Here is a 17,098-nt window from a genome sequence, read left to right as displayed (position 1 = left end):
GGGTGGAGTTCAAGGCAACCCTTTCAGTGTGTGTGTGTGTGTGTGGGGGGGGGGGGGGGTAAGTGTCACACTGTTACCCCCCTAAGAGGTGCCTTTGGTTAAAGATTTATGTTATTTAAAAGACTTGAAATAAAAGGAATGCAACAAAACTAATATGGTATTTAAAATTAGAATTGTGTTCAAAATTACTTTTTGAATCGGCTCTAGTTTTGTTTTAAAAAAAGGTCGTATTTTACGCTAATATTCAGACCAGAAATCATATGTAGATAATGCTCAGTTTAAGCGTTTTTGTTTTGTTTTTCTGTGAGCTGAGGTTCTTAATTCTAAAAGTTCGACTCCGCAAATCAGGACCGTATCTAGGATATTTTCGGGAGAGAGGTGGGGGGGGGGGGGGTTAAAAAAGATTTTGGTACTTTTCAATTAGCTGGTACGCACGCGATATATTGTATAGGGAAGATGCTAAAGGAAACTAGTCAAATGGGTATCTGTCAATAGAGAATGGGATCACAAACCGTGGTTTGTCATTGCGTTTAAAATATTTAAACTAATTTTTTTTTTTTTTTTGGGGGGGGGGGGTTAGGGGGAAAGGTACCTAGGTTAGGTTAGGTTACGTATTTAAAATATGCTATGCTTTACCGCTCCCCCTAATGTGCAAATATATAGCCCAGATTTGTTTCTAAACTATTATATTTTCATCCTATTTGGTTTTATTTCATTAGCATTAACCAAACTTGACTTCTCGCGTGGGTACCAGCTAACTGAAAAATACCAGGATTTTTTCCGGGGGGGCGGATGCAAAAAAAAACTTGTGCACTAATTGGTACACACCACTATAGACTGTATCAAGGAAATCAGACACGAAACCTGCTAACGGGTATTTGCAATAGAGAAATGGAATGCAAAGCGCGGTTTTCATTGTGTTTACAATATTTAAACTGTTGTTTTTTGGGATTTAGAAGGGGGAGGGGAAGGTACCTAGGTTAGGTTACGAATTTAATAATTCTATGCTCTATCCCCCCCCCCCTCCACCCTAATGTGCAAATATATAGCCCAAATTTGTTTCTAAACTGTTATATATTCATCCTTTTTTTTTCTTTTTTTTGATTAGCCTTAACTAAACTTGAATTCCTTCGTGCGTACCATTTAGTGCACAAGTACCGATAAAAGTTAATTAAATTTCGCTTGAAATACTTTATACTGAACTAAGTTTCAAAGGCAAACTTTCTTCTTTGAGTACCCATACTTTACGGATTTAAAATATTTATAACTCTATTTATGCAATTAAATTTAAAAACAAAACAAGTTTTTTTCAACTGAAAGTAAGGAGCGTCATTTAAACATAAAACGAACAGAAACTATTCAATATATGAGGAGGGTTATCCACTCCGCAATACCTCGCTCTTCACGCTGAAGTTTTAAGTAGTTTTAAAAAAGCTTTTTATTCAGATTAGACGGCCTTTGCGTTTCAGGAGTCGTTCCTAAATAATTGGGAGGAAAAATCGAACTTTAGCGTAAAGAGCTAGGTATTGAGAAGGGGGCACCACCTTTATACACGGAAGTTTCTGTTCGTTTCAAGTTTTAATGTTACTCCTTACTTTCAGTTGAAAAAACTTTGTTGTTTTTTTTTTACTTAATTTCTGATCGTTTTTAAAATAATGGCGGAAAATCCAGCTCTCCCTAATGGAAAATTCCCTCACCCACGGGAAATTCGTCCATAGAAAGTTTCTCATACGTAAAATAGCCCCCCTTCCGGAAAATTCACCCAGGACAATTTCATCCTCGCTATAAATCCCCCCCTGGAAAATTTCTTGCGGACGGTTCCACCTGAAATTTTCCCCAGCAAAAAATTAAACCCACCCCAAAAAATGTCGATATACTTGTCTGCCCAATAATGCCCAATACGCAAACATTAGGCAAATTTCAGAACTTAAAACCCTTTCCTCAGGGGCTGGGGGGCCATGTTATCCCATAAGGCACAGTTATTGGGCTTTTCAACGATGCTGAAAAAATGGCTGTCTCGAAAATTTGATCAGACAACTTTAAGAAAAAGGGTGCGTGGGAGGGGGGTTAGTTGTCTTCCTATCTTTTTGGTAACTTAAAAGGGACACTAGAACTTTTAGTCTCGATTCGAATGAGCCTCCTCCTAATATTGTAGGACCATTGGTTCGATACGAACACCCCTGGAAAAAAAAAATAAACACGTATCCGTGATCTTTCTTCGGGCAAAAAAAAATCCATATTTTTGCAGATGGGAGCTTGAAACCTCTACAGTAAGATTTTCTGATATGTCCGAATCCGATGGTGCAATTTTTATTGATTCCTTGACTTTTTGGGGGTATTTGCCCCCTTTTCCCAAATCAGGCAAATTTTCTTAGGCTCGTACCTTTTGATGGGTAACACTAAACTTAACGAATCTTATATATTTGAAACTAGCATAAAAATTTAGTTCTTTTGGTGCATCTATTAATATCAAATTCAGTTTTTTTTTGGAGTTTCGGTTGCTATTGAGCCGAGTCACTCCTTACTTACGGTTTGTTTCCACGAACTGTTTTATTTCCGATGGATTCAGATTCTTCCCATCAGATTAACTTTTAAAAAAAAGCTAGCTTATCGTTGTTAGCTAGCAAGTCTACGCTCGATATAGGTAAGCTAGACTAAAACACTCAATCTTCTCGTCTTTTAAAAATAGGGGAGGGGGGGGGGTATGGATCTGGCCAAACCTATTCTACTATTTCACACGTACTAGGGATAGCTTCCTTAAATAGCGTCCTAGTCTTTCTCGAGTTGAATTCTAACTCAGAAACTGTGAGAGCACTTACCATGGGAGGTCCTTGTCCGGGCAGTTGGTTTTGCATTGGGTTCATACTCGATCTACCTCTTCCTTCTCGTATAGGCTAAAAAAAAGTTACAATTATTCACCAAAGATTAAATGCACAAAATAGCAGGTGCCATGATAAGGAATCATCCTGACATTGACCAATTATCTTATATTTGTGTTACTATAATAGTTCGCACATTTTTCATACAAAAAAAAAATATTTTTTCCAAAATGGTAAAATTGAAAACAAATCGAAACTAAAGGCTAGCTACGCAGAATAAAAAACCTCCCCAACAATTTTGCACAAACTTCACATAAACCCGTCCAAACGACACCTTCCGCTTTTCAACTCTGCTTGGTGCGTCAAACCGCTGACGAACAGTTTTACATTTTTTCTATAACATTTTTCATTTTCTTAATCCTTGTTTACTTTTTTCTAGCAATGCCTTGACGACTATAAAGTTCCAGACTCTTGGAACAAATATTTAGATTTTATTTCTTCGACTTAAGGATTGAATGCTTAAGCAACCGAGTTCCCGATACCAAGGCTGCAATTGATGCATCTAGCAAGAACTCGAGAGAATGAAAGAGGTCTCCAGGGACACTAGTTCTAAATCAAACGAGATTTAAGGCGGTCTAACAACGATCAAGATTTTTTTTTCTCTTTTAATGGAGGAAAAGTTAAGATAAAAAAAATCGGCATTGCTTTCAAGAGTTACTTTATTGCCTAAGATAGTTCCTTAGGAAAAGAAGCATTTCTTCCAGTTATTGAACCATACAAAATGGTCTCCAAACACTTCCCAAATTTCTGCATCTAATCAAAAAGGTGCTTCAGAACTATCAGCTCAAGTACCTTTGGCTTACCAACAAAAATAACAATGTTACAGGACTCTATACAATGCAACTAATTTCCAGCATTGATTTATACCTTCTGGGATGAAAAACAGAAAAGGCCGGAACAAAGTCTCAATGCAACTTCCCGAAATAAAAGCAGACACGTACGACAGCTGCCGATTAGAGCAGATGTTTTAGTAGAATGTTAAACAGATAGATCTCTCGCTTTTAGAACATTTTCAGTAGTGCTATGATTCAGCTAGCCAATGTCGGCAGTAAAGAGCAGATGGAAGCAGATCCATTGTAATTACGGCACTGTGAATCTATATCTAAAACAACTCATTCGATATAGTATCCATGTTGTAACTATGGTTACGTATCTTATTGCATTCTAGTATGCCTATTTACAGCCTCTGCCACTTTGAGTAAAATGCATAAACAAACAAAAACTGATTAAAAAACATTAGTAAAAGCCTTCCTGTACAAATGTTTAGTAACGAGCCATAAATCAGGTTAGGTACTGTTTCGCTTAATGGTACACACTAAAGAAGTCAAGTTTGGTTAATTTTAATCAAAAATATAATATAGGATGTATATATAATATTTTATAAACAAATTTGGGCTATATATTTGCACATTTGGGGGGGGGGGGTAAAGCATAGCATATATTAAATACGTAACATAGCCTAGGTACATTCTCAACCTAAACCCCAAAAAACAACAGTTTAAATATTGAAAATTCAATGAGAAACAACGCTCTTCGATCAATTTAGATAACTATTACCCGCTTACGGGTCTCCATCACGGCATTCATTCGACTGTCTATAGCCGTTGTGTACCATTAAGCGAAACAGTACCATCATTTCCACATGTAAGCACGTGTATTATGACTAGACTTCGATATCTTGGAAATATTGGAACCCTTCAAAAATCAGACAAGATATATCACGGCTCTCGGGTTGAAATCAATATTTTGAATCTACGACAAAAATGAAGGTTTTACTTTGAAAGGGTAGGTTATTTATACGTGCTTAAGTAGCTAAGACTCGAAATGGAAGAGCTTAAGCCAAAAAACTTTCTAAAATTTATCAAACATTAATATCTTTGTCATATGCAAATATCAAATATTTGAAGTTTGTGGAATTATATAGCTTTTGACTACATAGAAATAGTGTGCAAAATATATTTTTTAGCTTTTATTTATCCAGCCTTTGGGTAGTAAAGCCCGCTAATACTGGATTCTTGTCAATTTATTTCGAGGTTTGAATGCTTGGAACTATGATTGGAGGATTCTTAGGGAAAACACAACTTGTTTGTTGATTCCAAATATGGAAAATCTTTGAATGTTGTCGTTTGAAATTTTGAAGTTACCCCCAGTACCCTTTGAACAATGAATGTGCATCCCCCTAAAATATATGTTACAAATATTTTTTCTAAGCCACAAAAAAATTACAACAGTTTTCATGTCCAATATCTGGCTATATCAAGTATTGACTTGCACACATGCGGGGCCCTTAGGAGAGGAAAATATGGCACACATTCTGGGAGAGATTATCCCCCCCCCCCAACCGCGTACCGGCTTTATGCGAAATTATCCTATTTTTCTGTATATATGCCAAACTTTTGCGATTTGTGAATTTGTTTATTTTTAGCAAAAATCAAAGAATAATCCCTTAAATTATTGTAATTTCAAAAAATCGACAGTCTAAAACAAAAGGTGACTTCATTAGGAAAGGTAAATTTCAACAACCTTGCTCCAGAACCCTCAGTAGCCTTGCTCTATTACCTCAGCAGGTAGATGCTTCCCCTTATTGACACAGTTTCAAATCTTTTCGTCAATCAACACTTCCCCTTTTCACTTGACAAATGATTGAATAATTGTGGCATTTAACTCACCTGTTACGCTAGATATCTCCCCCACTAAAAGGGTGGGGTATCCTTAAAGAGTCCACGCGACACCTTACCCGTGGGTTAAACAAGCTAAATCACCCCTACTGGGGGAACTTGATAGGGTGGAACTTTTTAAGTAAGGTGGCACATGCCGAATGATTTCTCTTAACCACAAATGACAACCTTCCATCTGAATAAACCCCAATAAAAAAAAGGGGACTTTTACCACCTTTTGTTGGGACCTTGGGGTTATTTATTTTATCTGGCCTCTTAGTTATCTCAATAACACGTTAAGATGAAATTACCTTCTAAAAGAAAAGCAAGAGTGCAATGCTGGTGTAATATTGACTGAAAAGAAAAGGAAAACACAAAAAAACTTAGGTCTAAGTATGTGAGGCACTTTTTCTCTTATTTTTGGTAACTTTTTAGTATAGTTATCAGTGGATATCTCGGTGATAAGAAATTGGGGACTCCCCACCTCTCTTCAGAGGTTGGATTATATTCTGACACCAAAAAGGACAGTTTAAGACAACCCCTCTTACTCCCCACTAAGTCTGGTTGGGATCTGACATCACCTTTGAGTAGACACGCTGGTGACGAGTTTAGTTATCCACCCCCCCCCCCTCCCACAGAGAGGCTTGAACTAACTTCCAGATCTTCAAAACTGTCTAAAATTTTGTACAGGCTACATATAAGACTCGGGCCCAGAAGTAGACTGAAAAAACTTTATTTTAATCCGGCTGGTAAGTAACGAGATGGGACTATGGGAGTGGGGTATGTCCGGAATCTTGGCATTTATACACCTACCAGAAGGGTCTGTCATATCTGAACCAAGATAGTAAAAGCTAGTGTCCTAGCTGTAGCGTTAGGCCATCCAGGACAATCCGACCTCAGCTGAAGAGGAGAGGGGAATCCCTATATTCTCTCTATAGGGATATCTAACAAAACAGGTCGTTTGACTCCAACCAAACTTGGTGGAAAGCCGGAACAAGCGTCCTGGTTGTACACTGTGAAGGTCCATATATAATACGACCTTCTAGGGGTGAGAGGTCTTAAATTTTTATCATCATAAAGTCGAACAAAAGAGGTAATCGGACCAAAATTTGCTGGAGGTAAGAGTAAGTGGCTCAGCTAGGCTTTTGGTTCCAAGAAATAATCCATATTCTATAGAGAAGGGGATGTCTAAATTCATGCCATTAGGATATCTACCAATGGTATCACTATTACCGAGCAACAGACCAATGGTCATGATGAAAAAAAATATAAAAAAAAACACCAACAGTAGTTTACGCCGAAAAACAATCAGGATGACATTTTCCAGTCTCCATATTCCGCTTTTATCTCGCTCCAGAGCACTGCTTTCTCATGAGCTTTGCTAGGTGAAGGCGAATTTCACGAGCTTTTCTGTTTCAAGGAAACTTTTAAGGAACTGAGGTACAGTCCAAAGTGGGGCATCGGAAGGTATTTTCTTCAAGCTCCTAAATTCCCTACTTCCCTGTTTGCAAGAACTGAAAAATTCAATGAAAATTTCAAATTTGGCTAAGAATCAGGGCTGAAAGTTGAGAAGAATGGCTTTTGTCAACTCAAAGGTCTAGGTCAGATTGGATGAAAGATTCAAGAATGGATAGAGTTTCAAAATTAGGGCCCTGGGAGGTATTTTCATTCTCAAAAAGGTAGATCCAAATTATTGCGCATGTACTGGCTAACAGATAAGTACCCAAGACACTTTTGTATTTAGCCAAGGGTTTTATATGTTACCATCGGAGGGGGAGGAGCGTGATTGCAAGGGTAGCAATCATTATATCGGACAAAACATGAATTGAAAATCTAATGGTATATTTTTTTGCTATCGTAGTTCTGCACTTTAAAAAACGTTTACCTTCTTTGTGTCTTCATTTCTTTTCGTAAAAAATGCTTTGATAAAATATATTTTCGCGTGTTAACAACCACTCAATTTTACCAAAAACGTTCTGAGCCTGTCTCCTCTTCAATTATACATAACCCTCGCTCTTTACGCTAAAGCCTTAAAGTTCTGAGAAAATACTTCTCATTCAAATCAACGGCCCTTGAGTTTGAGTAGTCTTTCCTAGAAAATCAGGATAAAAAGTCAAACTTAAGCGTAAAGAGTGAGGATTGAGGAGAGGCAGCCCCCTCATATACAGAAATATTTCTTTAGGTTTTGATGTTGCTCCTTACTTTCAGTTAAAAAAAAACTTTAATTAGTTTTTTACTTAATTTCTGAGCATTTTTTCAAATCATGCCAGGAAATCTCCTTCCCCCCTACCCCCCTGGAACATTTCTCCTGGGAAACTCCCCCTGGAAAATTTTCCCTATGAAAAATCCTCTCCCCCCAACCCCGTAGAAAATTACCCCACAAATTTGCCGCATATTCCCTAATAACAAATACTATATGTGAACAATAGGGCCAAATTGCGTAACTTACAGCCCTTCCCCCTGGGTTTATGTAGGTCCCTGTCATCACCAAAAGCAAAATTATTGAACCTTTCAACTGTGAATCAGATGGCTATCTTAAAATTTCGATCAGACATGTTCGGAGAAAAATTGGCGCGGGAGGAGGGCTAATCACCCTCCAATTATTTTAGTCACTTAAAATGGCCACTAGAACTTTTGACATCCGTTCGAACGAGCGATCTTTCAAATTTTCTAGGATCTTGAAACCTCATCAGTAGGTTCCTCTGATACGATGAATCTGATGGTGGGATTTTCATTGGGGTCACTTAATTTTTTGGAGGTGTTTCCACCCTTTTTCGAAAATCAGGCAGATTTTCTCAGGCTCGTAGCTTTTGAAAAGTACCATTAAACTTAATGAATTTTAATGAATTGTAAAATTTATTTTTGATGCAAATGAAGGGGTAATTTAAACGGTACTTTTGTATCAGCTGCAACCCATGCGATATACTGTATATGGAAATGCTAAAGGAAACTAGTCAAAAGGGTATCTGTCAATATAGAAATGGATCGAAAACTGTGGTTTGTCACTGCGTTTACAATATTTAAACTATATTTTTTTTTTGGGATTTAGGGGGGGAAAGGTACCTAGGTTAGGTTACATATTTAATATATGCCATGCTCTACCCCCCCCCCCCCTAATGTGCAAATATATAGTCCAAATTAACCAAACTTGACTTCTCGCGTGGGTTGCAGCTAATAAAACAGTACCGTTTAAACTTTACTCCCACCCCCGCACTTAATGTGCAAACATATACCCTGAATTGGTATATATAGGGGTGGGCGTAAAATTCAGTTGCAGCAAAAGTGATTATTATATTTGGAAAGAGCATAAAAAAAGACATTGAGTGGTATGTTCATTTCATTTGTAAGTCAACAATATGAAGAACGAAAAATTTACCAATTAGCCTAACCTCCTAGTTTTTGAAAAATACACCAACCGCCCTACATTTTCGTGAATTGAAATAAACATTAATGGATGGGGTAAGATTGTCATTTTAAGGAAGATTATATTTGGAAAATCTTCAATTGGGAATTCAAAGGTACCACCCTTTTATTAATATAATGGTAGGCCTATACCTTCCCAGAAGGAATCTTGGTAGGCTATAAGCCTTGGGTTCAAGCATTATATCAGGATACATGTTAAGAAAACAATTCTTACTTCACAATATGCAGAATAATCCTAGTTAACACAATTAACAGGGGGGAGAACCTTTATCTTCACTTATTTCACTGTTGTACAGTTTTTTCTAAAAAAATTCTGAAAAATAAACATGGATTCTCACGATTATTCTGCATATTATGAAGTAAGAATTGTTTTCTTAACATGTCTCCTTATGTAGTGCTTGAACCCTAGGCTTATACCGGAGAGTTATACGGGATATACAAAAACATTCAATAAAAAGGCTAACTAACAGAAACAACAAATAGCCTATATTACATACTTATTTTGCCACGTGTATCATTAAAAATGATAACGCGAAATCTATTCTAAATTTAAGTTAGATGGCGTTGGATCGAATGCGCATTAAAGCATTAAAGAACATAAGATTTCCGAAATATTAATTTTCTCTGAAAATACATTATTTACCTTAATTTAATGACCTAAAATAATAGGTAATACAAAATTTCATACAGGGGGCCAAACATTGTATTTTAGAAATCTCAAGTCTTGCCCAGGCCACAATATAGTCACATTTATCAACAAAACCAAATTTACGCATTAGGCTACTTCAGTGCCTTAATATAAGTGCCTTAGTGTACCCTTTATGTCAATGTATCCTTTATTGCTTCAGTGCCAAGACGGACCCAGGATTTTTTTTTGGGGGGGGGGCAAAATAGGTTTATCCGATAAACTTGCGTTAGGAGCAAGTTTAATTAACGTAATCTTACGTTAATTAAGTAAATTACACTACTTTAGACTACGTTAGGGGCGCGCCCCCCCCCCCTGGATCCGCCACTACTTCGGTGCCTTAATGTATCCTTTATGATTTCTCGTGTTGAATAATGTTCAACTTTCAAGACTGAAATGGGGACTGACCAATGAGAGCTAAGATTTAAGACACATTTTTTTTAGAATGGAGAAGATAAAAGCTTGAATTTACCCGCAACATCATATAGACCCGCAACTAGGAATTCTACAACTTCCGTATTACTATTTTGCATTTGAAAGCAAGGTGAAACTTGCCTACTTCATAGAATCGATAATTTTCCCACCGACAGGGAAAGTCCCAGTAGATTTTCGGTGACTTGGTTTCGAAAAATGGTAAATTAGGAGTTGGTTAGACCAGCCTATACAACCCATTGAAATGGATCGAGACGCCCCTGATATATCCTCTGCCATTTTTGCAGTTCTGTTCATCCCTTGTCATTTTATCAACAGCACCACGAATTATGGAGGAAACTATCATGCACACTAACTATTTCCCCCCCCCCCAGCTGAAATATGATTTCTTCAAAAATTTTGTCAAAACTAAGATAAGCCTGCATAATTCAAGCATCCAGAGAAACGCGTCAGTTTTCTTTGGCATATCTTTGCCTTTATGGTCCTATGACTCATTTTTCAGTTTCACTGTCATTTTCACTTGATTTGGGATAATGGGCTCCAACTTTGCCACGCCCTCCAGGATTTTGACGAAATTAAACGACCTTCCCTAATCAAACATCTTTTTCAAAACCACTTTAGATCTAAATTCATAATTGTTAAATCTAAATTCACCTTCACCAGATTTCAGACACTCATTTAAAACAGCATAGGCCTCCAGTGAATTTGTTTTTTTTTTTCTTTTTTTTTTAGATTATAAAATTAACTTCTGTTAGCAATACATGGACCTCTCACACACATATCGACTATCCTTGCCATTTTCTGGGGGTTGTTACTGAAACCTTGACTATTTGACTATTTAGCGTTCATTGAGATGCTATGTTTTTCATGGGTGCCAATTAGGGGGAGGGGACTATCCCCTCACTCTCAATTTTGAAAACACGTTTTTTTCACATTTTCCTTAACCTCTTTTTTTGCGTTCATTTTTCATTGCCAATTATTTCGCCAAATCTTTCTTAGGATTTGTGATTATTTGCTTTCACTTATTTTCATAGACTATTCTATCAAAAATAAATCGGTAGATTTACCATTATTTTTTCAGGAGAAATCAAATTATGAGAGTTTCAGGCACGTATTCACGGGAGAACCAGGATCCTTCCAACCCCACCCCACCATTTTTGACCTTAAAGAATAAAGGAATAATAAAACAAAAAAGCAATAAAGAAATCACTTAAACTTATTCAAAATTACATGCACACAAAGGAGTGTAATCATTATCTTGGGGGGGGGGGGAGGAAAAACCGTATTTTGAGCGATAATTTTTCATTTTCTAGGTAAACCATTCGGAGAAATATCACGGGAGATCCCTGCAACTCATCCTTCCCCCGTGTTCATTTTTGCACAAAAATGCAACTTCGTCAATAAAATCAGCGATTTGAGCACCCAAAATAGTTACAGCCTCACTTGAAAAAAGTTTTGCCAATTTGATTCACAGTGTGGTGTTACACATAGCGCACTTTTAGAAAAAATGGATATCTTTAATCATCTTGAGAACTAAACAAAAGACTAAAGCAATCGATAAAACTCAAAGAATTGAATTGGAACGTCTGCAAATTTTACTTCAACCAAAAATATCATATAGCCCCGATACCTTTTGAACCCCCACAACTGATTTTCAGGACAAATTCTTTTTTTTCAAACAGTTCGTGGTAGCGAACTGTAAGTAAGGAGTGACCCGGCTCAATAGTAGTCGAAACTCTAAAAACGGAATTTTGATACCAATAGATACATCAAAAGAATCAGGTTTTTATGCTGATTTCAAATATATAAGTTTCATCAAGTTTAGTTTTACCCATAAAAGTACAAGCCTGAGAAAATTTGCCTCATTTTTGAAAAAAGGGGGAAACTCCCACTAAAATTTATAGAATCTTAATGAAAATCACACCATCAGATTCAGCGTATCTGAGATCCCTACTGTAGAAGTTTCAAACTCCTACCTGCAAAAATGTGGAATTTTGTATTTTTTGCCAGAAGAAAAATCACGGATGCGTGTCTATTTGTTTTGTTTGTTTGTTGTTGTTTTTTTAAGGGCAATCGCATTGACCCAGTGGTCCTAGAATATCACGAGAGGGCTCATTTGAACGGAAGTTAAAAGTTCTAGTGCTCTTTTTGAGTAACCGAAAAAATTAGAAGGCAACTAGGCACCCTCCCACGTTCATTTGTTTCCCAAAATCACCCGATCAAAATTTTTAGATACCCATTTTGTTCAGCATAGTCGAAAAATCTAGTAACTATGTCTTTGAGGATGACTTAATCCCCCACAGTCCCCGGGGGATGGGCTGCAAGTTATGAACTTTATCCATTGTTTATATATAGTATTAGTTATTGGGAAGTATACAGACGTGATTTTACGTGAGGGGGTTACGTGGGAGGATTTTTCCTTGGAGGAATTCTTCATGGGGGAAGGTAAAATACTATGAAGGGGGCGCCGAATTTCCCAGCATTATTTAAAAAACGATCAGAAATTAAATATAAAAAAAATTTAACTGAAAGTAAGGAGCAACATTAAAACTTAAAAGGAAGAGAAATTATTATGTATATGAGGGGGTTCACCCCTAGTCAATACCTCGCTCTTTACGCTAAATTTTTTTTAGTACTTTCAGAGCTATTTATTCTAATTAAATGGCCTTTGTGATTCAGGGTGTCATTCTTAAAGAATTGGAACACAATTCGAACTTCAGCATAGAAGAAAAACAAACTAGTATCAAATAAATACAGGCACGTACTCATTAGTTATTTTCGGAGTGGGAACAATAGAAAACAATTGGGGGGAGGGGACAATAGTAAAAAAAAAACCTTTGATAAATTGAATAAGAAGCGCCCAGAAAATCAAGAAAATTTAGAATTTCTGAAGGCCGGGATCCAAGCACCCACACCCTCCTGGGTAAATCCCTGAGTAATGGTATTCGATAGTTTTATTGCAATGCAAACAACTCAATAGTGAATCTTGAGCAGGGAAAGAACCTCCAGAAAGAGTTAGCCGATTTCCAACTATACCAAGGGGCTAAGGAGCTGAGAACCAGCGGATCTGGTATTGCGTTCGCACTAAACAATTCCTTGAATGCCGTGTAGCAGCGTTGCATCTGGGAAAATCCGTAAGAGGCCGATCAATTTTGCATTCATATCAAGCCCTCTCCTTGACAAAACCTTTCTATTAAGGATAGTTCAACCTTCAAGTCCAAGACAGCCCCCTTAGATTGCATTAAATAGCCATTTTTGCGCCGTATGGTAGTTTCTTCTGGCGCTGGAAGAATGGGTACCGGTACATAAAAAGGATATACAGACAATATTATCTGTCAAATAAGCCTCTCACCACCAGCCTGAAGCCATCCAGTAGGCAGCTGGCCTTAATGGCACCCCCAAAATTGCCGTATATTGCTGACCGAAAAAAAAACAGTTACCCCTGCAACTATACATAACCCAGATGACTCACTAAGTATCCAAATAATCTCTCTTTAAATCAATTAAAAAGACTAAATTTTAAAGGGCAAATGACTGAAAAAAGTAGACGATGAAGCTGAAAGCATAAAATCTTTCTTAATTTCCACAAGAATGATTAGAAAAAGGTCTGTTATTCCGCATGCGTCGACATCTTATTTCTCACGCTAGCCGTGGACAATAGCGCCGGAAAGCGAACGGTAACATTTATATTCATCGAAGTCCAGGTGCTCCCGTCAGGGTTTTGCTTCTATAGTTCAAAACGTGTATAGAAAGATCTTTTGTTATTCGAGACAAACCATATGTCTAAAATTGAAAGGTCCAACGTTCTGAGCTAAACTAGAAAACGATATTCATCTGCTCGTTGGACGATTTTCTCAGTGACAAGGATTTGGAAATTCGATTTTGTTGGGGCCTTGTCTGGAATCCTAATGACTTCCAGAACAAAGGTGGATGCTAACTCAGCATCTGTGAGCTATTTACAAGTTTACATATTGACATTTTTAATATATTTCTTTTAGAGCAATCTCCTTGTTCTGCCAATGTGTTAACAGCATGACTTTGATTATAGAATGCACTTCTAAAAAAAGAAAAAAAGAGGAAAAAACGCCCAAATGGGTACTCACCTGAAAGAAGCAACTATTTATTAGTTTTTCGTTTTGTGGGAATAGGAAGTTTCAGATGGCTTTACAGATAAATTTGGATATGATAAGAAAAAAATCGCGCTTTCTTTAATTTTTTTTCGATTAATTTTTTTTCAATTAACTACTACTACTACTACAAACAACTCACCGACGCACCAAGCCGCCTGAGGCCAACACGATTAAGAATAATAGAAGATAGGGGGTTTGTAGGTAATCATGCGCAGCCAAAAACTTTAGAGGCGGGACCTGCGTTGTGAGAATTTTTCCAGAGGATTTTGACGGTTCATTTACACATTGTGGAAATCCGTCCGGATTTAGCAATCCGTGCGGAGATTCCATCCGTTTTCGCGCTTGAAAAACTCTAGCTTTCGGCAATGATTTTGGTCAAATCAGGACGGATTCTTGGCAAGGTTTTTAAATGAATAAAAACATGAATGTGGAACATCAAAATCTTTATTGTTTCAGACTGAATTTATTCCTCTTTTTGTCTTCTGTGCCTCCTTCGCCGTATAAGGACTAAGGCGGGAGATAAATCAGCCAATAATCTTCCTTCAGAACTTTTCCTCATCTACGCTGATGCATAACAAACATGGCCATTTTTGAATTCCCATCGCTATATTTATTAAGCGCCTTTCTTAATGTTTATAACTGAACATTCTATTTTTTAAAGCAAGGGTCAAATAAATAGCCAGTAATTCGCTAAGTATTGTGTTTCAAAATTTAAACTTTTTATCACACTGCACTTGTGTAAGAGCATTCCTGTTGAAGCACTAAAAAAGACAAGTTAGAACTTTGACGTAAAAAGTTGGGAGTTAAGAAGGGCAGTAAACCCTCCTCACCCATAGCATGACCCAATTTATGCAAATTTAACGTTTCAATGTTGCTATTTATTTTTTCTAGACAAAATAGTGTTTTTCCATTTAATTTTTATTCGTTTTATTATCAATTCAGAAATGTCCTAAATATGAGAAGAGCTGCCGCCCACTCAGCCCACTACTCTGAGCTAAAGTTTAGCTTGCGTATAAAAAAGGATTCGAAAATAAAGGCTCATATAGATTCATTTTCTTTGCTCAATAAAATACGAAATAATTAAATATAAGAGAGGCTGCCATCTCCATCAAAATCTATGAACTTTAAGCTTAAATTCAATTAAATTTGATCTTTTTCTTAATGCATTTAAAACTATCTTTTCCTACTAAAAACATAGTAGCCTAAATTTTAAACTGTATTAATTAAATTTTTACTAATCAAACTTTATTTTAACTTTTTACTTTATTTAAACGGTTATTATTTTAAGTTTTACTGTACAAATTAAATTATATTAATTAAAGTATATCTAACTTAAATAAAACTAATCTACATGAAACTAATTAAAAAAACAATAACTAATTTCTTATTCAAAATTCCATCAGCACGCGTAGTGCGCGCCCAGTTCAAATACGTAACTTGAAGAAAGGAAGGTCAGGGGTTAAATCCCACCACTTTTTTGTTTGAACGACTTCTCGGGGAAGTTTGACGATATTAGCCTAAAAGGGCTTTTTAGGCTGTAGCCACCCTGCAAAAGGAACAAAAAAAACTCCATAGCCACACTTCCTCTCATACATAATTTGCAACTATGCAATACTTCACAGCCGTTAATGTTTCTGAACGGCTGAAGAGTCCACACCCTATTTTGTAGCCTATAGACTGCACATGTTTGGGTACAACTACGCCACCTTGACGCAGGATGGTCTCAGAAACTAGGAAGCTACACAATCATTTTTCAAAATCTCTAACCGATTAGCCATCTCCCAACTTATACTCGATAGCATTTTGGCTTTATTTGGATCAAAATTGCTGTGTCTGCTGCAAAAATAGCAGAGATCGGCACTTTGTTGCGGTGCCATTCCTTATGATACTTATAAAGAATGTTAGAACTTAAAATTCCGTTTCTTATGAGCCCTATCCAGACTGCTGTTTGATACGATCCCCCTAGAGAGAAAATGAAAACAAAAGCAAGTATGCGACGTCAGTGATGATACTTCCCGAGACGAATTCGAAACTTTGTATTTTTGTAAACCTGAGCTTGAAACTTCTCCTCTAGCTTCGCTTTCACAAAATATTATATAACTCACCAAGCAAAACTTTTACTTATTATGTTATCACCTCCTTTCACTAATTCCAGCCTAATACAGCCCGCATTAAAGCCCATAAACATAAATGAAAACTTGTGCTTCAAAAAATGAGAGTGCGAAAAAAAACAAGAGAGCAAGTGACCCCAAAGGAATTACCCGCCTTTTCGAGCGTCGAATTAATGCATTTGTCTTCTGAAGAAATGACGAATCCTGTTTCTTAATAGATTCTTGGTAATCAGAGCAACATGTATTTAAAAAGGTTGGGTATGTTGTCAACTTATCCTTGCCATATTTGAACTTTCTTGACAAAGTCAGGTTTTGATTATCAACAACTTGGAATTTTCAACTTTGGCTACCCAACAAAATCCTAATAAACAACAGCTTAGTTAATCATTTCCGGTGAAAACTTGTTTGCAGTAAAAATACCCTATGCCTATTAACCCCTTCCGTCACCGTGACCAGTTAGTTGGACAAAATTAAAAATGCTCTTCTTTTCCTAACTATTAGGAATTTCGTAAATATGATCGCACTAATATATTCTCCTGTTCGCTGGCTACAGCCTCAGGGGTGTAATCGCCTCAGTTTATCGCTAATTCTCACCCTGACAGCACGTGAACATAGACTTTATTGGAAACAATGGATTGGGAAAAACCAGGTAAAATAATTTTTTTCTCTGCTTCAAAAAGACATAAACTGATCGAAAAAAAATTATTGTGTCAAAATATGGATCATTAGAAATAGACAGGTATTTTTTTATGGCCGAAATCACTTGAAGTATGTGCTTGAG

At 36.8% G+C, this 17,098-nt stretch overlaps 1 protein-coding gene across 1 annotated transcript in view; it reads right to left on the bottom strand.

Moving 5' to 3' along the window:
- Nucleotides 1-17,098, bottom strand: part of LOC148952120 (uncharacterized) — a 97,040-nt gene that overhangs the window by 51,564 nt on the left and 28,378 nt on the right. Inside the window, exon 3 of the mRNA XM_089089564.1 lies at nucleotides 2,820-2,894. Within this exon, the coding sequence (XP_088945690.1) occupies nucleotides 2,820-2,894 (75 nt within the window). The remainder of the gene's footprint in view (nucleotides 1-2,819; nucleotides 2,895-17,098) is intronic.

Source organism: Artemia sp. Qi Xiang Cuo, chromosome 5 (genome assembly GCF_049724085.1).
Source record: "Artemia sp. Qi Xiang Cuo chromosome 5, ASM4972408v1, whole genome shotgun sequence".
In the NCBI taxonomy this organism is placed as follows: Eukaryota; Metazoa; Arthropoda; class Branchiopoda; order Anostraca; family Artemiidae; genus Artemia; species Artemia sp. Qi Xiang Cuo.
Note: the sequence above shows the minus strand (reverse complement) of the source record. Positions and strands in the feature narration are given on the sequence as shown.